Source organism: Bos indicus, chromosome 3 (assembly GCF_029378745.1).
Source record: "Bos indicus isolate NIAB-ARS_2022 breed Sahiwal x Tharparkar chromosome 3, NIAB-ARS_B.indTharparkar_mat_pri_1.0, whole genome shotgun sequence".
Lineage (NCBI taxonomy): Eukaryota > Metazoa > Chordata > Mammalia > Artiodactyla > Bovidae > Bos > Bos indicus.
Genome location: NC_091762.1, coordinates 14,727,721 through 14,749,774, shown reverse-complemented (window position 1 = coordinate 14,749,774; position 22,054 = coordinate 14,727,721). Strand labels below are relative to the sequence as shown.

The 22,054-nt window shown below is 48.5% G+C and overlaps 1 protein-coding gene across 2 annotated transcripts; it reads left to right on the top strand.

The window, feature by feature from the left end:
• The first annotated feature begins 19 nt into the window (after nt 1-19).
• Nucleotides 20-21,937, top strand: PMF1 (polyamine modulated factor 1). Of its 2 annotated transcripts, none has more exons than XM_070785020.1 (5): nt 20-311; nt 16,781-16,886; nt 17,971-18,071; nt 19,595-19,729; nt 21,431-21,937. In XM_070785020.1, the coding sequence occupies exons 1-5, from the start codon at nt 151-153 to the stop codon at nt 21,468-21,470; spliced, it is 543 nt and encodes a 180-aa protein (XP_070641121.1). In that variant the 5' UTR covers nt 20-150; the 3' UTR covers nt 21,471-21,937. The 2 variants fall into 2 exon arrangements, with proteins under 2 accessions (XP_070641121.1, XP_019808852.2); XM_019953293.2 differs by having other exon boundaries at nt 94-311; nt 19,534-19,729.
• The last annotated feature ends 117 nt before the right edge of the window (nt 21,938-22,054 follow it).

The following is a 22,054-nucleotide window of genomic DNA, read 5'->3' as shown; positions in this document are numbered from 1 at the left end:
CCTCCGCGTCCGGCAGTGTCCCCTCCCCACGGCTGGGTGATAGACATTTGCTGCTTCCAATCGGAGGCGCCCAACGGTCGGGAGCGGCCAATCGGAGGCTTCGGTGGGCGGGGCGGCCGGGTCAATCGGTTTTGGCGGTTCTATTTCAACATGGCTGAAGCGAGCAGCGTCAACGTAGGCAGCGGCTGTGCAGAAAAAGGGCCCGAGGAATTGTCTCAGGAACCTGCGCGCCCCGGCACTAACATTTCGAGGGTGAAGCTTTTCGACACCATGGTGGACACTTTCCTCCAGAAGTTGGTCGCTGCCGGGAGGTAAGGTAGAGGAAGTGAGGCCGAGTGTAAATCTCGTTGTAGATTGTCCCACTGGAATCTAAACCTCGCGAAATCAGGACGGCCCGTGATGGGTGGGTTGGGGGCAAAGAGCTGAGTCACGTGGATGTTTGGGGGTTGGGGGCGGGTCACTGGTTTTTTGCTAACACAGGTACTGTGGAGCAGACCTAACTTCTAGCTACTCCTTTCTCCAGTAAACCTGGTGTTGATTATAGGTGGTTGGAAGGAACGTTACAGGCTTTCGAATTAGATTTAGGGTTCAAATCATGGCCCAACTTAAAATGAAAAAGATTTAACTGCTCTGTGCTTCTGTTCAGCGTGAATAAAATAGCAACAATAGTACCTTTCTCATAGGTTCTTTCCGAGATTTAAATGAGTAAATAGTCGTAAGGGTTTTAGAACAGTGCCGGCCACGTAGAAAGCATTAGAATCATAGAATTTATTATGAAAATAGTAATACGTTCTTCACTGGGTGGGTGTGAGGACTGAATGTCTTACAATAGAAAGAAACGCTTCCGGTCTACTGTCTATGAACAGTATTGTAACAATGTTACTGACGTGGGTTATTGAACACTTCAAACAATAGAGATTGGTAAGAGGAGAAATTCAGGCAAGCCTTTATTGAGACCTGTGGTGCAGCAGGAGGGCTTGAAAAAAGGTTGTAGGAGTCCTTGCTGGTTTTCCTGCGGGAGAGGCAGCTGGTCCCTTAAATGCGGAGAGGACAGGGGTGGATCCATTGGTCCAGCTTGGAGAGGAGGCTTAAGTGTTCTACCTACCCCTTCAGTGGTGCTGTGTGCCGGGATCATGTGCAGTACCCAGCTTTTACTTCCAACAGCTCAGAAGTAACGGTTGGAATTTTTGGTCTTTTTGTATCTTATTCATAACTTGCCATTAACTGTGCCTGTATGTGGTTAGTTTTAGTTCCTTATAGTTTCTTTGTATTCTGCTGTTTGAGGAGACTTTTGCCCAGGTTGCAAGCATTGCAGCAAAGGGACCCAGGTCCCAGCCGGTCACGACAGTATTGGACACTTTAAAGGACGAGTTTTGTCCATGGTCGCATACCCAGAACATTAGTACTGAAACACTGTTATCAGGACCTTCAGGGGTTTGACCACAGCCTATTCTCCATCCACCCTCTATGTCCCCACTACCTCTGTTCTTTGACCTCGTCAAGACTCTCATCTTCTGATTTCCTTCCTAGTTTTAGGACTTTGTTTCCCACCAAGACCTTAGGATCCATTTCATCACTCATTGATTCACTTAGCAAATATTTGAGTGCCTGTGCCAAACACTGTGTCAAGTGCTGGGGATACAATAAAGTAGACAAGGCCCCTGTCTTGGAGCTTGCCTTCAATATGTAGAGACATGAAGTAAGCAAAATTATCACAGAGCTTGGTAAGCTAATGAAGAGGCAAATTAGGGGAAGGAAGACACTAGATAAGATAGGGATTCCAGTCTGAGAAAGTGACGTTGATCTGAAACTTGAAGAATGAGAGGGAACCAGTCTTCTGAAGAACTAGAGGAAAAGCTTGTGGGAAGGAGGAACAGCTTGTGCAAAGGCCTTGAAATGGTCAGGGGATTCTAGGAAGTAGCAAAATGAGAGAACAATAAGAGGAGGCTGGACAGGCAGGTGATCGGCTTATCCAGCAGGGCACAGTTTCCAGAGTAATACATTTGGTAAATAATTTATAATCATGTTTATGGACCATTCATGACACGCCATCATTGTATGTCCAGGCAGGCTCTATTACTGATCGATTAATTGGCTTTCTCTTGCTCATTCTTGCCCTCCTCTCCCCTCCCCATAGGCCCTGTTCTCCGCTTGCTGTGTGTCCTCCATTTTTTTCATGTATTCATGTGCAGATATTTACTGGATATCTCTAGTGTCTCAGGCTCTGTGTTAGGAACTGGAAATACCGCAGTGATGAAGATAGGAAGGTCCCTGCTCTCCTGGAATAGACTTTCTTGTGCCATAAAGAAAAATAAATCAGCAAAAAGGAATAGAGAGCAATAGGGATAGGTCTGGGTTAGTGTAAGTGCAAGGACCTGACATTTGAGTAAGTTTGTGCCTTTGTAAAGTGTGTTGTTTTGTCGGTAAATTTATATAGGTTTTACATTTACATGAATCATAATCGTGCTCATGTCTTTTTCAATCAACAGATTTTTGATTTTAAGATATAACCATATACTGTAAATGCATGTGGTTCATAGCTTCTCAGTGCTGTTTATCATTTCATGATACACGTCCAGCACTTGCCCATTCCCAATCATGAACTCTTGATTGCTTCCAACTCCCTCCTCCACAGATTATGCCAGGGTGCCTCCCCTCACAGACTAGTGCTAGAATTTCTTTGAGGTGTACAGTGGACTGAAATCCCTGGATCCAAGGGTTTACACCTACCTATGTTTTGTCAGAGTGCTTTCCGGAAAACCTGGTCCAAACCCACCATTCTGTTTGCCATTCTGAAGGTGTGAAAAGGGTATTTCATTATTATTTTAATTTGCACATTTCTAATTCCTCATAAGCTGTGGGCAATTCCTTGTATACCTCATTAGTCATTTGACTTCCTTTTCTGTGAACTGCCTACTTATTTCCTGTAATTTTTTTTTGTACTTTTTTAGAATTGGGTTTTTTATCTTGTTGATTTGCTGGAGTTCCCAGTATGGTCTAGATATCAATCATTTTGTCAGTTTTAGACTGAAGAGGAAATAGCTATCTCTGTGAGATGTTAGCTTTGTCTATCATGTTCTTTGAGTAACAGAAATCCTTAGTTAAATTAAAATTGCAGATTTTAATCATTTACACTTTACCCCAGGAAGATGAGGCAGAAAGAGAAATGTAGTCATCCCAGGGGGGCCTTCTCCCAAGCTATGTGGATACTCATGACTCTACTCAGCCTTTGCACTAAGTCCACATCCCTCGAACAGTCCTAATAAATTGTTAGGTATCACCTAATCAATTTGTATTTTAAAACCCTCAATTTTCCTGTGTTTAATCTTATGGCCTGTGCTTATGATATCTTGCTTATAGAGGCTGTACCCACACCTAGATCACAAAGATGATATGCAGTGTTTTCTTCTATTGGCTGTTTTATCATTTTACTCTTTCAGTCTGTGATCTGTCTGATCACAGGTGTAAAATGGTAGTTTCAGTTACTCTTACTTTTTTTTTTAGTGTTCCCAGTCATTGCCAACTAAGCAGTTCATTCATCTTTTATCATATGGCAAGTCCCTCTGCATTTAGTGCCCCTGGGTCTCTCTCCTGTTTCACTGATCTATTTGCCTGTCTTTGTGCCAGTGCATATGGGTTCTGCAGTTTTTGGTACATATTTTTGGCAAATTAAGGAAGTCCCTGTCTCATTCTAGTTTTCTGAGAATTATTAAGAAGATCATGATTAGGTGTTGAACTTTATCAGATGTTTTCTTCCTCAGTTAGGAAGATCTTGTCATTTTTCTTCAGTTTGTTAATGTTATGATCTACATTGGTAGATTTTAGGAAAGTTAAACTGTCTTTGCATTCTTGGAATAAATCTTGAATATGATGTATTTAAAATATATAGTTGGATTTAGTTAGATCAATGTTTATAAGCTCTTGGAAGCAACAGTTAGAACTGGACATGGAACAATACACTGGTTCCAAATCGGGAAAGGAGTACGTCAAGGCTGTATACTGTCGCCCTGTTTATTTAACTTATATCCAGAGTACACCATGAGAAACGCTGGGCTAGAGGAAGCACAAGCTGGAATCAAGATTGCCGGGAGAAATATCAATAACCTCAGATATGCAGATGACACCACCCTTATGGCAGAAAGTGAAGAACTAAAGAGCCTCTTGATGAAAGTGAGAGAGGAGAGTGAAAAAGTTGGCTTAAAGCTCAACATTCAGAAAACTAAGATTATGGCATCCAGTCCCATCACTTCATGGGAAATAGATGTGGAAACAGTGGCTGACTTTATTTTTTTGGGGTCCAAAATCACTGCAGATGGTGATTGCAGCCATGAAATTAAAAGACACTTACTCCTTGGAAGGAAAGTTACGACCAATCTAGACGGCATATTAAAAAGCAGAGACATTACTTTGTCAACAAAGGTCTGTCTAGTCAAGGCTCTGGTTTTTCCAATGGTCATGTATGAATGTGAGAGTTGGACTATAAAGAAAGCTGAGCACCAAAGAATTGATGCTTTTGAACTGTGGTGTTGGAGAGGATTCTTGAGAGTCCCTTGGACTGCAAGGAGGTCCAACCAGTCTATCCTAAAGGAGATCAGTCCTGGGTGTTCATTGGAAGGACTGATGCTGAAGCTGAAACTCCAATACTTTGGCCACCTCATGTGAAGAGTTGACTCATTGGAAAAGACTCTGGTGCTGGGAGGGATTGAGGGCAGGAGGAGAAGGGGACGACAGAGGATGAGATGGCTGGATGGCATCACCAACTCATGGACATGGGTTTGGGTAGACTCCAGGAGTTGTGATGGACAGGGAGGCCTGGCATGCTGCGGTTCATGGGGTCACAAAGAGTTGGACACGACTGAGCAACTGAACTGAACTGAACTGAAGAAACCATTGTGTAATTCAAGGTCATAAAGATTTATATGTATATTTTCTTCTATGACTTTTATAGTTTTAGCTCTGACATTTTGGTCTTTGACCCATTTTGAGGTAGTTTTTGTATGGTATGAGAAAGAGATCCAATTTCATTTTTTTACATATAGACATTGTCATTTAATTTTATGTACTTTGTAATTTTCCTTATCATTTCCTCTGTAACCCAGTGATTATTTAGTAGTATGTTATTTGGCTCCCAGACATGTAATTCTTAAAGAGTTATCCTTTTGTTGTAATTTCCAATTTTATCATCTTGTGGTGAAATAACAGTTTGTGTGATGCTGATTTTGTGGGAATTTTTGACATTCTGACTCTTTATGGCTAAGTCTACAGGTAATTTTTGTGAATATTCCATGTATACTTGAAAAGAGTATACAGTTTGTGTTTCCTGGGTATAGAATTTTATTTATTAGTTTGAGCTTCTAAATTTTCCTATTAAAGTATTTTAGTTATTCCCTGGTGGTCTCGTGGTTAGGACTCCACTTCCACTGCCCAGGGCATAGGTTCTTTGATTCCTGGTCTAGGAACTAAGATCCCACAGGCCCCAAGATGTGGCCAAAGGCATGCGCGCACGCGTGTGTGTAGAGAGAGAATATACTCATTTTAAAAATGGTCTTGATTGAGCCATTCATTTCATTTTAAAAATCTCTCATCACAAAACAACAAAATTCTATAAAGCAATTATCCTTCAGTTAAAAAATAAATAAATTTTTAAAATACATTAAAAAGTTAAAAAAAGAAAAAATCTCATCACAACTGTTTATATCTCTTTTTTCCCATTGTCTGTCTTTGTTACATTATATATAGGGGTTATTATTTTTTGTTAGATGCAAGGGAGTTTATTCTAAGAGAAATGGAAAGTCATTGATGTTTTTAAGGCATGAGTGATCCTTTTGTGTGTGTGTGTGTGTGTGTGTGTGTGTGTGTGTGTGTACTTAGGAGATGGCTCTCCACGGGCTTAAAAATCTATTTATTTGTAATGCTCTGATACAGTGATTGATCTTTTAAAGGTACTCTGACTGCTGTGCAGGATATTAATGGATTGTTGGTAGGATTACCTTAAGGTCTTTCTAGGCTTCTAGACTCTGATTTTTTTTTTTTTTTTTCTTTTTGCGACCTCAACCCATATCATGACAGATATATTTAAAAAGCATTGAGTGTCTTGACTGAGGTGGTGGTTATGCAAGGTTACACATGTGGTAAAGATACACAAATAGAAACAAATGTATGTATAACTGTTGAAATCTGAATGAGTTCTGTGGATTGTACCAGTGTCAGCTTCTTGGTTTTGATATTGTACTATGGTGTGTAAGATGTTAACATTGGGGAGAGCACATTTCTTTGCAGCTTCCTCTAATCTATTACTATTTCAAAATAAAATTGTCAAAAAATTTACATCATAAAAAGTACAAAAAATATCTATGCAGCATGTTCAGTAGAAAACAGTTGAAAACCACCAAAAATGTTCAACATTTGAAGGATGGTGGTTACGTAGGTATAATAACTATCTAGTAAAATCCTGTTGAGGGCAGTCCAGTGGTTAAGACACCATGCTTCCACTGCCCGGGGTGTGCAGGTTTGATCTCTGGTCGGGGAACTAAGATCTCCTATGCCACATGACTATGGAGTTATTTAAAATTCCATTTTGAATAATACTGACTTATGGAAAAAATGATCATGTTATAACGGTAAGTTTAAAAATCAGGTTATGTCATGGGGAGAAGTATCTGTATCCCATATTAAATATAATTTTTATCTAGTCATATTAAAATTGTAGTTGACTAGGTGATGTGTTATATTTTTTATTACTCTAAGATGACACTTATTAGGTCAGTGTTGAGCTTTTATTTTTGAAGCCGTTCCCATTATTTTTAAGTCTAAATCATCTTGTCTGCCCTACTTGTCAGGTCACGGTCCTGTGCCTGGGATGCTAACTGCATGGTAGGAGCTGAAACAGTCCAGATAAGAGATGGTGTAGATGAGAGGGGTGGGTGGATATGAGCTGATCAGAGAGAGAATCGGATTGGATTGGAAGGGAAGGTGAGGGGGAGGGGACCTCCAGGAGGATGCTGCCTCTTCCTGATGGTGGTTGAGTGCAGTTTTACCATCTACTGAGATGAGGAAGAAACACTCCCCCGTGAGTTGGGGGAGAGAAATGAGTCCGGGGTTGGAGATCAAGACCTCTGTTTGGATAGTTTCAGTTGGAGATGCAGGGCAGCCACACTTGTGTATCTCAGCTCCTTTGCCCCCTCATCCTCCTACCCCACCAGCTGTGAAACCCACCTTCAGGGTCCTGACTGCACTCCTCTGCCCCTGCACTCAACCTCTGAGCAGCTGTAGAGTCTCACCCATGGTGGAAAATGGTGCTTCCACACAGCCATGTTCTTGGGATTCATCTGGGCGCTCAGCGAGCCCATTATCCTCATGTCTCCTGTCAGCTCTCTTCCCCTTCTCCACAGAAGTATTAATATTTAAAATGTTTACCCTGTCCCCCAGGCCCTTCCCCTGCTACCTCTACACGCTCACTGAAAACGGCCTCAACACCTGGTCCACAGAGAGAATAGAGACACCAGGCAGGGGTTCAGACGCCTGTAAACTTGGCTGGGATGCCTGGTCTTGCATCCTCCTAGCTCCCTCCCTGTCAGTGTCCTTCCCTTCACATCCCAGGCTGTGACCTTGGGTCTCTGCATTCCCAGCTTCTAGTTCTCCATCTCCAGTTTTTTCCCTCTGCTTAGGGGATTTTGACACCATTCTCCTAAAACCTTCGTTTCAAGGTCAATAATAACTCTTTGTTGTTAAATACTTTGGATTTTTTTTCATCTTTAATGTACGTGCTCTCCTTGTAGCATTTGACACTATTAACCACTTGTCTGTCCTTGAAATTTCTCCCTTGGCTTCCAACACCATCCTCTGTCCTTTACCGCACTGGCTGCTCCTTCTCGGGCTCTTCTTCGTCCACTTGTCCCTTAAATGTGCGAGCATTGCCCTTCTCCTGCTTCACCGGCACGTGTGCAGATCACAGCCCATTTGGTATCTTGCTGTGCTGAAAGCCCTTCAGTGGCTGTTCATCGCTCCTTACTGTGGCTTTCAAGGCCCCGCATGTTCTAGCCCCTGCCTGCCTCTTGTTCCCCTCTGCAGCTATACTTGGTCATCCTAACCTTCTCATTCCCTAGAGTGTCAAGAGCTTTCCTGCCTCAGGCTGTTTGCACTTGATGTTTGCTCTGCCAGAAATGGTTTTCTTGATCTTCTCTAAAGCCACCTTTCTCCCCTGGTTATTCTTTATCACAACACCTTATTTCATTCCTTTGTAAAGACTTACCATAGTATGTTGTTCTGTTGTTTGTTTGTGGTCTGTCTTCCCCACATGAAACGTAAGATCCTTGAGGACAGGATCTTATCTGTCTTATTCATCACTCTCTGCTCATTGCTTATTATGGTGCCTGGCACATAGTAAACATTCAGTAAATAGCTTTGGAATAAGTGAGGATTCTCAAGCCACATCTTTCTCCCGAGCTTCAGGCCTCTATCTTTAACAGTCTACTACTAGAAATCTCTACTTGGTATCCCACAGAACCATCACGTTCAGCAAAACAGGATTTCTCTTCCCTCTGTGGTCCCCACATTGGTTGAAAATACCACCATCTACTCATTCTCTAGGCCAGAGATTTGGGATTCCTCATTGACCCCTTGCTTCCAGTCAGCCACCATGCCCTGTTGGTTTCAGCCTGTCTCCTCAATCTCCTCTCCATCGTCATGCAAATGCTTCAGTCCAGGCCCTCACTGTCTCTCATAGAATTATTGCACCAGCTTCCAAAATGGCCCTCCATCCTCAATCTTGCTCCCTCCCTCCAGTCTATGGCTCAGATTTGAGCATGTCCTTCTGCTTATAATGTTCAGTTGGCTCAGGACTGCTCAGCTCCTTAGCTTAGTGTAAAGGCCATTCACCCCTTGGCCCTTCCCATCTCTCCAGCTGTGATCAGGGCCGTGGGTGTGCAGCAAGGCACACTTGGTGTGCAAACACACGCACATGAATTCTTAGGCGTTGAGAGCTGCTACTGTCCCCCACCCTTGCCACCCGCTCTTTCCACTTGCTTTTTCTCATTGCTAGAACGCCCTTCCCCTCTCTCAGTTAAGTAGGAACTTACGGCTGGCTTCCACCTAGAAAGGGCTCAACAAATGTCATGTATGAATACAGCCTTTTAAGATGTATCCAAATGCTTGACCCTCTCCCAAGTCATTAAAAGTCCTCAATCCCAAAGACCAAGAATTTATACAGAGGACAGGAATCTCTACAGAGTAAAAGCTGGTCTATTCACATGTCAGTTATCCAAAGGGATATTTCAAACTGCAGATTGAATTCCCCTACAACTCATGTTTTTCCATCCATGTTAGCTTGACCAGAGGGGCAAATTATATGATACACTCCAGAGTGACTGGGAGATTATTGGCCTCACTGGGCTGTCAGACCTCACAGACCCATACCCCTGTCTTCAGTTAGGGTGTCTTCCTTTCACTGGATCAGCTGAGGCAGAGACGTCCAAATCTGTCCTCTCGTAGGCTTCAGGACATAGAAATGTGGCCCCGTTGGAGCTTACCATATGTGACCTCTCCCTTATCTTCTGAAAATGAAGGGTTCATTTTGTCCATACAGCCTCCTGGACCTTGAGAAACAGCTGTTTTCCTGTTTAGCTAAAGCAAGTAGATGAGGTTTGCTGTGTTTTGTTATAAATCAGGACCCGCCAAGAGAGACAGTTGATTAGAGTTGGTGTTGGTGGGGCCCCGGTAGAAGTTGGCACCATTGAGGGCACGCCCAGTCTGCCACAGGTCCCCACGGCCCCCGGCAGTGGTGCCACGTGCGGTGTTCGTCCCGGGGGCACTGAGGGAGTGAGCGGTGACTGACAGTTCTTGAGTCTGAGGTGCCAGACTGGCCCAGTGCCTGTCCGGGTGCCGTTCCTGCCCAACACGTGCTACAGAGGGTGATGTGTAGAAACTGACTTGAAGCCTGTGTCTGACAGGGACCAAGGAAGGAGAGCTAATCGCATGTGTACGTGAACTGGTTGAGTTTTAAACGAATGGCAGAGACTGTTGGTGTTCATAGGAAACAGTTCTTCACAGGAAAAAGAGTGGTTTGATATTTAAAATATTCTGATTAAGTAAGTGCTTCAGAAATATCTCGCACTCTTTGAATGTGCAGATGACGCGTGCTGTTGGCAGCAGCTAGTTTCTGAAGTGTGGGTGTGACTCACAGACTGCGGTGTGTGGCTTCAGCCCGTTGTGCTGATTGTCTGCTCTTCGTGTGTTTCCAGATCACCCACCTCACCCTGTCCCCACTGTGTCGGCCGCCACCTCAGCTGTGCCTCCTTAGTCCCCCTCCCAGCAGCCAGAGGGGTTTCTAACATACAGATCTGATCTTGCCCCAGCCCTGCCCAAAGCCCCCTCCTCCAGCTCTTCCTATCATGATACGCTGTAGACTGTGTGTGTCTGACCCACCAGCCTGCAGACTGTGTGGCGGCCAAGGACGCCTGACCCAGAGCTGACGGCTCCACCATGTCCCAGCTCTGTGACCTTGGGCAGGCTCCTCTCTGCCTCAGCGTCTGCATCTGAAAAATGGGCACGGCGAGAGTAGACCCTTCCTCAGTTACCATGAGGACTAAGTGAGTTGCTTCACGTAGAGTGCCTGGCTCAGGCGGCACCCCGTGCGTGTTTCTCGTCACGGCATCTGCACCCCAGGCGCGCGTGCACTCTAATCTTCACGCTGCTGCCGGGCCTTCTGTCCTTCCCTCAAAGACTCCTGCTGCTCTTGGATGTTTCTTCCTCTAGGGAACCCTGTGGTTGGTCACATCATTGCAAATATTTTCTCCCACTTCGTAGGTTGTCTTTTCATTTCGTTTCTGATTTCCTTTGCCGTGTGAAATCTTGTAAGTTGGATTAGGTTCCATTTGTTTATTTTTGCTTTTATTTCTGTTGCCTTTGGAGACTGACCTAAGAAAACATTGGTATGATTTGTGTCAGAGAATGTTTCGCCTATGTTCTTTATTAGGAATTTTTTGGTGTTAGGTCTTATATCTAAGTCTTTAAGCCATTTTGAGTGTATTTTTATGTATGGTGTGAGCAAATGTTCTAGCTGGATTTACATGCGGCTGACTGACCTCTTATTTTCATCAGGGAACACTTCTGGTTTTTATTGCCCCCCTTTCTTTCTCAGTCCTGAGGCTGAAAAGGGGGAAGGGGGAAAGACCAAGCAGCGAAATATTTCTTTCTTCTCTTTTCTTTCTTTCTTTTTTTTTTCATTTTAGAGAAACATTTCTTAATAAAACAGGGCGGCTGTACAGGTGGCGGGTGGCAGGTGGAGAGCATGGGTTTCTGTCACAGTGCTCCCCAGCTTCTGTATATTTGTATTGCTGTCTTCACCCTCCATGCCTTTATTGAACGAAAACGCCAGTTCTCACCCGCCCTCTGGTGGACAGTCTGTGGAACAGGCGGGCAGGCAGGCAACAAGCTGGTTACCGTGGAGGAGGGCGCACCGGGTTTCTTTAGCACTAGTACACATGAGAAGGCAGTGGCGCCCCACTCCAGTACTCTTGCCTGGAAAAGCCCATGGACGGAGGAGCCTGGAAGGCTGCAGTCCATGGGGCCGCTAAGAGTCGGACACGACTGAGCGACTTCACTTTCACTTTTCACTTGCATGCATTGGAGAAGGAAATGGCAACCCACTCCAGTGTTCTTGCCTGGAGAATCCCAGGAACGGGGGAGCCTGGTGGGCTGCCGTCTCTGGGGTCGCACAGAGTCGGACACGACTGAAGTGACTTAGCAGCAGCAGCAGCAGTACACATGTTTACTTGTCTATGCCTCTGTCTTTCCATTCCTGCACAATTTATCTGCGTATGTAAACTGACAGATTGACTAGCCACTAGAGCTTGATTTTGACCTTAAATATTTTAAGTTAAACATATGTGAAAACTCAGTTTACAGTGAGGTTGTTTGGTTTTGTTTTGTTTTATATATGGAAGCACTGAGTCTTAGTTGCTGCATGCAGGATCTTTTTAATTGCAGCATGCAGGATCTAGTTCCCTGACCAGGGATAGAACCCAGGCCCCCATCAGAGAGATGTGGAATCTTAACCACTGGACCACCAGGGAAGTCCCTGCGATTAATTTTTAGTGCTGTGAATGACATGCTTTTTTGGTGAGTTCAAAAACAGTGATGGTGACTCAGATATTGCATAATAAGAGGAAGAAACAGGTTAAAATCAGTGAATGTATAGTCATCTCTGTTTTGAAATTCAGTAAATGCAGTTTTTAAAGTTACTTGCAGCACTATTTACAACAGCCAGGACATGGAAGCAACCTAAGGTCTATTGACAGAGAAATGAATAAAGAAGACGTGGTACATGAATACGATGGAATACGGCTCAGTCACAGAAAGAAACGAAATTGGGTCATTTGGAGAGGTATCGATGGACCTAGAATCTGTTACACAGAACGAAGTAAGTCAGAAAGAGAAAAACAAATATCGTACATTAACGATATATGTGTTTTATATATATAGCCAGTGTGTATGAGGAATCCAGAAAAATGGTGCAGATAAACCGAGTTCCAAGGCAGGAGCAGAGACAGACATAGAGAGCGGACTGTGGGCGCAGCGGGGGAAGGAGAGGGCGGCATGAATTGGGAGGTGGGGTTTGATATAAATACACTGCCATGTGTAAAACAGGGAGTTAGTGGGAACTGGCAGTGTGATACAGGGAGCTCAGCGTGGTGGTCTGTGAGGCCCTAGAGTGGCGGGGTGGGGCCGGGCTGGAACGTCTGAGGGAGCAGATATATGCGTACATACAGCTGATTCACTTCTTATACAGCAGGAAGTTACAACATTGTAAAGCAGTTATACTCCAATAAGAAAATACTTTCATTGGTGAAAAATGTGGCCGTTTTTTGGGGACCACAGTGTAGCCTTTTCTTTGCAGTGGGGTCAGGGGGTTCTTCCTGCACATGCAGTTGCAATCAAGATGCTTTACTAACCTGCCTTCTTCAGACTTCCCAGCCCTGGGAAATGCAGTTACTGGCTGTGTTCTACACTTTTCAGGGGTGGTGAGGACTGTTGCTTTGAAAATTGTAATAACAATTGTAGCTAACGTGGAGCATTTCCCTGTACACTGTACTAAGTGCTTACATATGTAACCTCATTTAATCCTCACAGTAATTTTGTGACTTATGGGTAGTTACTATCTCTGTTTGATGGAGATAGAGAGCGATGCTTATAAAGGTAGAGAAGTTGTCCAGGGTCACTCAGCTGATGAGTGGCAGAGGCAGGATGTGAACCCAGGCAAAAGGACAGGCAGGCCTTAGAGCTGGTGCACTCGCCCGGCAGAGATAGCTGGAGGGCCCCTGTGTACCCTCAGGAGGCCAAGGCCAGAAGACCATTCCAGCACAGGGCACAGGAGGACTTGGCAGAGAGGCCGATGGAGACGCTCTGTGGAGAGGGCACCTCTGATCAAGCAGTCCAAGCCTTGGTACCCTAGGGTCCGGGGTAGGGGAGGTGGCTGGGAATGGAGCACGCCTGAGGCCGGGTAGCCCGGGCCTCAGCGCAGTCGCACTCACCTGGTCTGCAGCTTGTCTTGCGTGCTGCTGTGATTCTAACACTGTCTGGGTACCCTGGACATCCCAGCGCCATTGTGGATGGCATCCCTGTCCACAGAGATATTAGAATTTACGTGAGAAGATAAAAGGTGACACTTGGCGGTAGTGGCCATGAATGTTTTCTAAAATGCATCATTTCTCTGTGAGTGCGTTTTTTCAGGAAATTTACAGGAGCATTCACAGTATTCCCAAGTCTACACTGGCTCTCAAGAAAGGAATCCCTGGGGGCTGAGGGGAGAAGGAATTGCATGAAGGTGGTCTGAAGATACAAGCTACCAATCATAAGACAAATCAGCACTAGGAATGCCACAGAACTTGGTGACTGCAGTTATCACTGCTGTGTGGTGTGTGTGGAAGCTGTTTAAAAAGCAGACTCTGCAAGTTCTCATAACAAGGAAAATCCAATTGTTTGTTCTTTTTTGTTTCTCTGTGTATGCTTAGTCGCTCCGTCATGTCCGACTCTTTATGACCCCATGGACTGTATGTAGCCCATCAGGCTCCTCTGTCTATGGGGATGCTCCAGGCAAGAATACTGGAGTGGCTTGCCATACCGTCCTCCATGGGATCTTCCCACCCCAGGGACTGAAGCCAGGTCTCCCGCACTGCAGGTGGATTCTTTATCATCTGATCACCAGGGAAGTCCTTTTTGTTTCTCAGATGGTGTATGTTTACTTACCGTGGTAATCATTTACCAGTATATATAAGTCATTATACTGTACCCTTTAAACTTACAGGGTGCCATATGTCAATTGCATCTCAGTGAAACTAAAAGAAAAGAAACCACTTTCCTCCCCGCTTCCAGCCTGACTGCTCTCCCTCCACGTCCTTGGAGCACGTTTCCCGTGTTGTGTGTTTGTATCAGTGTGTGTGTTTCTGGGTCCGTCACTTTCACTGATCTCGCAGACCAGGAAGGGGATACCAGAAGAGTTGACCAGCGGCACTGGTGAGCAGAATTATCCTGCCCTGGGCCCTGTCTGCTGCCAGCCTGGGCTGAGAGGGCTGGGAGGAGGAACAGGATCTCCCATTTCTGAGCCAGACCCATTTCAGGCCACAATTACCCGGTTTCCATTCCAGCCGCGCTTTTTCAGGCATCGTGTGTCCCTCCATATTCCTCTGTGTAGCCGCAGACTGCGTGGCTCGTGGGGCCAGCGGCAAAACAACAGGATGTCTGGGGCTCTCGAGGGTGAAAGGACGTCTGTCGTCTTTGTATTTGGTACCTTAGTTTTTCCCCCAAAGTGCACGGATAGCAAATGTGTACCCTCAAGAGGATGGGAGACGGTCGCCCGTAGCCAGAGGTACGCTGGTAGGTGTGTACAGCCAGCCCTCCAGAAATGAAGCCCTGGCTCACGGTGTCTGCCAGCTTCCCGGGTGTAAATAAGCCTAGCAGCGTAGCATCTCTGCATACAGTAGAGGAGGGGCGGGCAGCAGTGTTTCTACAGATGGAGACCATGGATGGGGTCGGCCTCCGGAGCAGAGTAAAGTGTGTAGAATGACTTGGACATCATGTGTTTTGAGCAGGTAGTACCTTGTGGGTTTTCTTAGAAAATACTTACGCATGTATTTGGCTGTGCCGGATCCTAGTTGCAGCATGCAGGGTCTGGTTCCCTGACCAGGGACCAAACCTGGCCCCCTTGCATTGGGAGTTCGGAGTTTTAGCCACTGGACCGCCAGGAAAGCCCCAGTACCTTTGTTTTTAGTGTAATTCGTTGTAGTCTTACCTAATTTAATTTTCAGTAATTACTGTGCTTAACAACTGCCTCACGGATTTCCTGGAAATTTAACGGTTATCTCTTGCAACCACTGTGAGCTGGCCGCAGCACACCACTGCGCCACTCTCTGCGTCCGTTTCAGAGGACTCTGTTTTGGTGGCAGGAACGGGGCCAGGAGGCCCAGAGAGCCATGAGAAAGGGAGGACCCAGCAGTGACGCCCTGGCTGCAGTGGGGCCTGTGCATTGGGCTCCAGGTACCCAACGTCCTGTTTGTCCAGAGCCCCTACTGGCCCAGACGGCTGAGGAATATCTGAGCCCACAGTGAAGCCTCAGGGTGTGTTTCCGGACACCTCCTCAGCCACTCTTTGCAGGTCCCTTGACATTCCTTCATCAGAGAGGCCTTCACTGACCACCCCCACACTTAAAGGTGATCCCCACGGTGCACTTTCTGGGCGCCTAACTCCCAGCCCTTTTCCCTCCAAGCACTCTTCACTAGTAATCATCCCCACGTTCGCCTGTGAGTTCCTGTACTTCCTGCCATCTCTTCCTCCACTGGAAGCACCAGGAGGGCCATGCCAGCCTCACTGACCCAGAGCACCCAGCACATAGCAGATGCTAAGTGAACACTTGTGGATGGGAAGGGCCTGAGAGAGGCAGAGAGGCTGGTGGAGGGGGGAGAGGAAACAGCCATGAGAGTTCGTTTGTTATTTCAGTTCCTTTGCCCAAGAGGAGCCAGCCATCGGGAGTATACTGGGCACCCTTTGACCTTTGCAGCTACAAGGAGTGTGTCAGCTGCCAGTGACAGAGCCCTGATTTTAAATGCCACAAACAATAAGAGAAATCCATTACCTCACTAACAAGAAGCCCCGAGGTAGGATGGCTCCAGCTTGATGTTTCCAGCGGCTTGATGATCTGAGACCCGGTTCTTTCCCTCTTCCTGCTCTGCCTCTGTGGTTGCTGGGGGCTGGAGCATCACCTAGGTATAGTTAAGTCCCACAGAATGGGCATCAGTTCTTCCTGTGTGGCTCTTTTTAGGAGTAAGGAAACCTCTCCCAGCGGCCACATACCCTGTCCTAATGCAGCCCTGCAAGGGCACTGGAAGGACCAGAGATTCTCAAAGTGAGGGGCACAGGCCAGCAGCATCAGCATCGCCTGGGAGCTTGTTCAGAATGGGGGCGGGGGCAGTGGTCTGAGTCTTCATCAGCCCTCCTGGTGATTTGGTGCTTTGTAAGGTCGAGTTTAAGTACTGTGGCTGGCCCGATTGTGACCCACCCTTCAGAGGGAGACACCTGAATTCAGCCGGGGCTCTGCTGAGAGGGAGTGGGAAGACTGGAGGGGCTGAGCCATCCTCAGTGACCAGAGCTGCAGATGAGACTCTGCCCCCACTGCCATTAGCCAGAGTCATGGAGACGAGGCCTCGAGCCCTGTGATGAGGGGCAGGGCTGCCCAGGCGCCAGCTGATGACTCTGAATCCCCAACCTGCGCCTTCTCCCCTCCCACCAGCTTCCAGAGGTTCACTGACTGTTACAAGCGCTTCTACCAGTTGCAGCCTGAGATGACCCAGCGCATCTATGACAAGTTTGTAACTCAGTTGCAGACTTCTATCCAGGTGAGTGGCAAGAATGCCCGCAGGCACTCTCGGTTCGGGTCCTGTCTTCCAGGTCGTCAGCCCCCTGAAGGCAGGGACCCTGCCCTTGGCCTCCGTCTACCCTCAGTCCCCAGGACTATCCCCTGTGCCCAGGGGCTGCAGTGGCCGCCTTCCCTTCCCTCCAAATGATGTGGGTGTCTCCAGTGCCTCCTGTCCTGTGCTGTAATGGTGGTTATAGTTGCTGTCCCACCTGACCTTGGGAGCTCAGCGAGGGCAGGCCTGGTTCTGCTTCCCTGTGTTTTTTTTTTTTTTTTTTTCCCTGTGTTTCTCCAGCACCTGCTGCAAAGCCTGGCAGAGGATGCGTTTAGCAAATGGTTGAATTCACGGGAACTGCATGCTGGAGGGGGCACAGGAAAGGACAGGGTGCCATGAACTCTCCCTGGGGAGTCGCAGTTCCATGCTGGCACGCTCCAGGATGGGCCTCGTTAAGCATCAGAATGTGTGTGTGCTGTCAGCTGGGGGCGCTCGGGCGTGGGGGGAACTGCAGGGGCTGCAGCCTTCAGAGATGATGGGCAGGAGGGGCGTATTGCTGCAGGCTCTTTAAAAAAAAAATTTTTTTTTAACTGTGCTGGATCTTTGTTGCTGATTGTGGGCTTTCTCCAGTTGTGGGGAGTGGGAGCTACTCTCTAGCTGCGATGCTCGGGCTTCTCGCTGCAGTAGCTTCTCTTGTGGCAGAGCGCGGGCTCTGTGGCACACAGGCTTCGAGGTTGCAGCTCATGGGCTCCAAAGTACAGGCTCGATACTTGTAGCACACAGGCTTAGTTGCCCTGTGGCACGTGGGATCTTCCTGGACCACGGACTGAACCGGCGTCCCCTGCATTGTCAGGCGATTCTTAACCACTGGACCACCAGGGAAGCCCATGCAGACTCTTTTAAAGTGTTTTCTGTGTTGTACTTCCTTACTTATAAAAGTCACATGTAGGAAAGTTGGACTGCTTGTATGAAGACAGAATTTAAATCAGCCAGAATTTTACTAAGTGCCGTTAGTAGTTCAGCATATGGAATTGTCTAGTATCATTATAGCTCCTTCCTGTTTTCCCTCCAGGAGGAAATCTCTGAAATCAAAGCTGAGGGAAACCTGGAAGCTGTCCTGATTGCATTGGACGCGATTGTGGAAGAAAGCAAAGACCGCAAGGAGCAAGCCTGGTGAGAAGGGCGTTGCCTGCTCCCCTGGCCACAGGCAGGCTCATAGGGAAAGAGGCAGCATTTCAGCATCTTAGAAAAAAAATTTTTTTTTCTTTTATTTGGCTGTGCTGGGTCTTAGTTGCGCGGCATGTGGGATCGATCTACTTTTGTGACCCGGGATGGAACCCGGGCCTCCACTGGCCCACCCAGGAAGTCCCAGCATTTCAGCATTTTGAGGGAGCTTTTCTGGTGGAACCACGTTCATGAGACTGTGGGCTCATGGCCCTTGAGAGGACCCTGTGACAGGGACAGGTGGAGAGGGCCAACACCGAACAGTGCCCCGGCACAGAGAGACAAATGCGTAGCCCCTCTGGGGAGGGAGAGCTGGGGGCAAACGTGTGTCATCCTGGGGGCTGAGGTGCCTGGGATGAGAGAAATCTTCCCAGGCAGCTCGTTTCAGGACCCACGTGGCCTGTGGGAGAGAGGGTAGACAGAGGGAGTGGGATGAGGTGGAATAGAGACGTTTGGACTCTTAGGTCGTTTAGTCTGGCCCAAGCATCTGGTTTTTATTCATTTGTTCATTCAACAAATATTTTAGGAGCTCTTACTCTACGCCCAGAACTGTTCTTCATGCCAGGAGTTCGCCAGTGACTAAGACAGGAAAGACCTGCTGTCCGGGAGCTGTCATTCCGGGGGCAGACCCGCTGCCTGGCTGTCCTGGGCAGGACAGAGCGGGGGCCCTGGGGACGGGAGTGCAGAGCTGAGGCCACCGAAATCACAGTGGCCGGAGCTCCTGCCTCCACTCCCTGCCTGAGCAGACGCCTAGGTCAGGAGGAGGGAAAACCTTTTTTGTGCTTTCCAGTTTAATGCTTTATGTTCTTTATAACTGAAGAGAATTACCTTTTATAACTGACAAAGGATTTTTAAAGAACCTACAGTGGCTTCTATGCCCCTGCCCATCAGAACTGACCCATCTCCTCACTCTGGGCACTCAGAACCCCCTATAATCTTGCGTTCTCAGATCTGTCTTTCCTTATCTTCCCACGTTAGCCAGCCATGGCCTCTGGGGGTCTGGGCCTGCTCTTGGGCCACCACCCTGTGCCCATCTCTCCAGCTTACAGTCTGACAGCAGGGACGCCCCAGCAAGGCGCATGGTCACATGGTCACAAGCACAGAGGAAAGCTGCCTCCAGCCCTGGAGGGGTAGAGCTGGGGAGAGCGTATGTGGATGAAAGGAGGAAGGCTAGGGTGCAGACTGGTGAAAAGGGGAGAGGTGGGTTCCTGGGAGCGGAAGCTGAGGGACAGGGGTCTGCGTTCCCTTCAGGAGCAGGAGCCATGCGATTGGGTTTGGGAGTGAGGGACCACAGGAGAGGCCTCGAGAGCCAGCTCAGCTCAGCGGAAGGTGGGCGTGCCACCTGGGCTTGGAGGAGAGGCCTCACCCCACCACCTCCTCTTCCCTGTCCCCACCCCTGCGCCCCCTGCAGGCGCCCCAGTGGGATCCCGGAGAAGGACCTGCGCAGCGCCATGGCGCCCTACTTGCTGCAGCAGCGGGATGCCCTGCAGCGTCGTGTGCAGAGGCAGGAGGCCGAGAACAGGCAGCTGGCGGACGCCGTCCTGGCTGGGCGCAGGCAGCTGGAGGAGCTGCAGCTGCAGGCCCAGGCCCGGCAGCAGGCCTGGCAGGTGAGCGCCCCAGCCCGGCCCTCAGGCCCGCCGTCCCCTGTGGCAGCTGAGGAGAAAATGGGCCCAGAGAGAGCAAGTGGCGTGCCCAGGGGCGGCTTCTGCCTGTCGCAGTCAGGGTCAACACTCCATAGCCATGGCGGCTCAACTCCACGTGACCACTGCCCGGTACCTTTAAAATGTGTACTTCAGAACAACTTCTAGAGTGTCAGCATACCTACAACATAGCCTCCCTGTAAAAAAAGCATGTCCTTGAGGGTAAACCCTATTCTGAAAGTGGCCCAAAGTCACTTGGGGCCAGGTTGGTAAACAAAGGGAAGGGGTGACAGGCTGGGTGACACAGACGGCAAGTGTGGCTACAGAGTGATGAGGGGGTTTCCTTGCTGCTCAAAGCACGATTCCCAAAGAGGGCTTCTAGTGGGGCTTGAACCCAACCGCCGGTGGGTTCTGTCCACCATTCAGATGTCCAGCTGGTGTCTATTGTGGCCACTTGACAGCTCCCTTCCTGGGGCAAACCCTCCTGATCCTGAGCAGGATAGGTCCCCAGATCCATGACTCTTGGGTTCCCTGGTCTCCTCCCAAGACCAGTCAGGGGAACCTGAAGGCTGTGCCCCAGCCTCAGCAAGGCACCGAGGCCTCAGAGAGGCGGCGGCGAGAGAAAGGCTGTGTCCTGCTCTGCTTCCTCTTGTCTTCACTCCTCAGCCTCCGGCCCTGGGGGTGTACTGTCGTGCAGCATCGTGTTGTGTAGTGGCCCAGGTCTGCATGGCAGGGCCCAGGACGGGTAGCCGAGGCCCTCAGCCTGGTCCTGTCTCCTGGGGCGGGTTCCATGGCTCAGAGTTGTGTCTCGGGTGCTCTTAGGGCTGCCTTGCTGGGTCCTCAGGCTGCTCTGACATTGCCACTCCATCACTGTGAGGCCAAACGTCACTTCCCTGACTGGGCTCTGGCTTCCAAAGTGGCCAAACAGTGATCCCCAGAGCCCTGCCAGCTGTGACATTTGGTGCTTCTGTTCTAAGAGGAAGGACGCACCCTGCTCTTAGAGCCATACCTCTCCCCGACAGGTGCAGATCCTAGCCATTGTCTGAAGTGGGTCAGGTGTGCTCAGCGCTGCGTCCTGTGTGAGCCCAAAGAGCCCCTTCTACCACAATTTCCATGTCTAGTCCAGCTGAAGGGCTTCCCCAGTGGCTCAGTGGTAAAGCTTCGCCTGCAGAGCAGGAGATATGGGTTTGATCCCTGGGTTGGGCAGATCCCCTGGAGAAGGAAATAGCAACCCACTCCTGTAGTCTTGCCTGGAGATCCCTATGGACAGAAAAGCCTGGCAGGCTACCATCCATGGGGTCGAAAAGAGTTGGATACAGCTTAGCAACTAAACCATTAGCCCAGCTGAAAGTCCATTTAAGAAAGCGTCTCTGCTAGCAATCTCCACTAGGTCAGAGGGTCAGGGGGACACTTGAGGGACCTTTCTGAAGGTCAGCTCTTCTCTGTGGAGGCCCAGCCTAGGTGGAGCCCCAAGCCTGCCACCCAACCTGCCATAAACACCTGAGTGGAGTGGATTTCCTAACATGCTCTGCTGGGCCCATGACATGAGTTACAGACACCTTCCATATCATTCTGGTAGAAACTCAGGCCTGGAGTCAAGGACAGTGGAGGAAAGGGGTTTGGGTTTTCTCATCTCCCAATCTGTCTGTTCTTTCTCATTGATGTCAGGCTCTACACAGAGAACAGAAGGAGCTGTTGGCCGTACTAAAGGAGCCTGAGTGAGGAGGAGAGGGCCAGACCCAGGAGCAGAGGGCAGTCAAGGTCAAGGGCCTGTGGTCCAGGATGCTGGGCCTGAGTGAACTGCATGTGAGAACAGTCCCTCAGCAGTGATGGAATCTGCTGGAGAAGGAGGTCTCTCCATTGCTGTTGTACTTTGGGGCTCCTTGGGGTCAGAAACACACACGACGTTCAGATTCCTCCCTGTTTTCTCCTAACTTGAGGACTCTTGGCCAGCTCCTGCCGTGGGAGGCAGGCCCCATGCTTCCTCTCGTATAGGTTTGGGCCAACCCGCCACTCTACCCCCCTGACACACACCGCCAGTTCCTGAGCCCGCCCTCAGACCTGGCTCGGGGAATCTGTCTCCAGTCTCCTGATTGCCCCCTTGCTGGCCAGCCCCAGGGACCCTTGCCATGCTCTCCCCACATCCGCAAATAAACCTCCTCCACTACACTGTAATCTGTGAGGGTGCTGCTTCCGCCTGGGCCTCTCCCCAGACTCTCCAAGGCCAAGATTCCGCCCTGGACCAGAGCCCTGGCTCCCATCGAGGTCTTGGTTGCAGGGCTGCAAGAGGTC

What these genes read in the sequence shown, in the direction of transcription:
- PMF1 (XM_019953293.2), top strand. Translation starts at nt 151, where the DNA reads ATGGCTGAAGCGAGCAGCGTCAACGTAGGCAGCGGCTGTGCAGAAAAA. An exon ending in AGTTGCAGACTTCTATCCAG is followed by an intron (nt 16,887 to 17,970) that starts GTGAGTGGCAAG and finishes TTTTCCCTCCAG; the next exon opens with GAGGAAATCTCTGAAATCAA. An exon ending in CCCGGCAGCAGGCCTGGCAG is followed by an intron (nt 19,730 to 21,430) that starts GTGAGCGCCCCA and finishes CATTGATGTCAG; the next exon opens with GCTCTACACAGAGAACAGAA.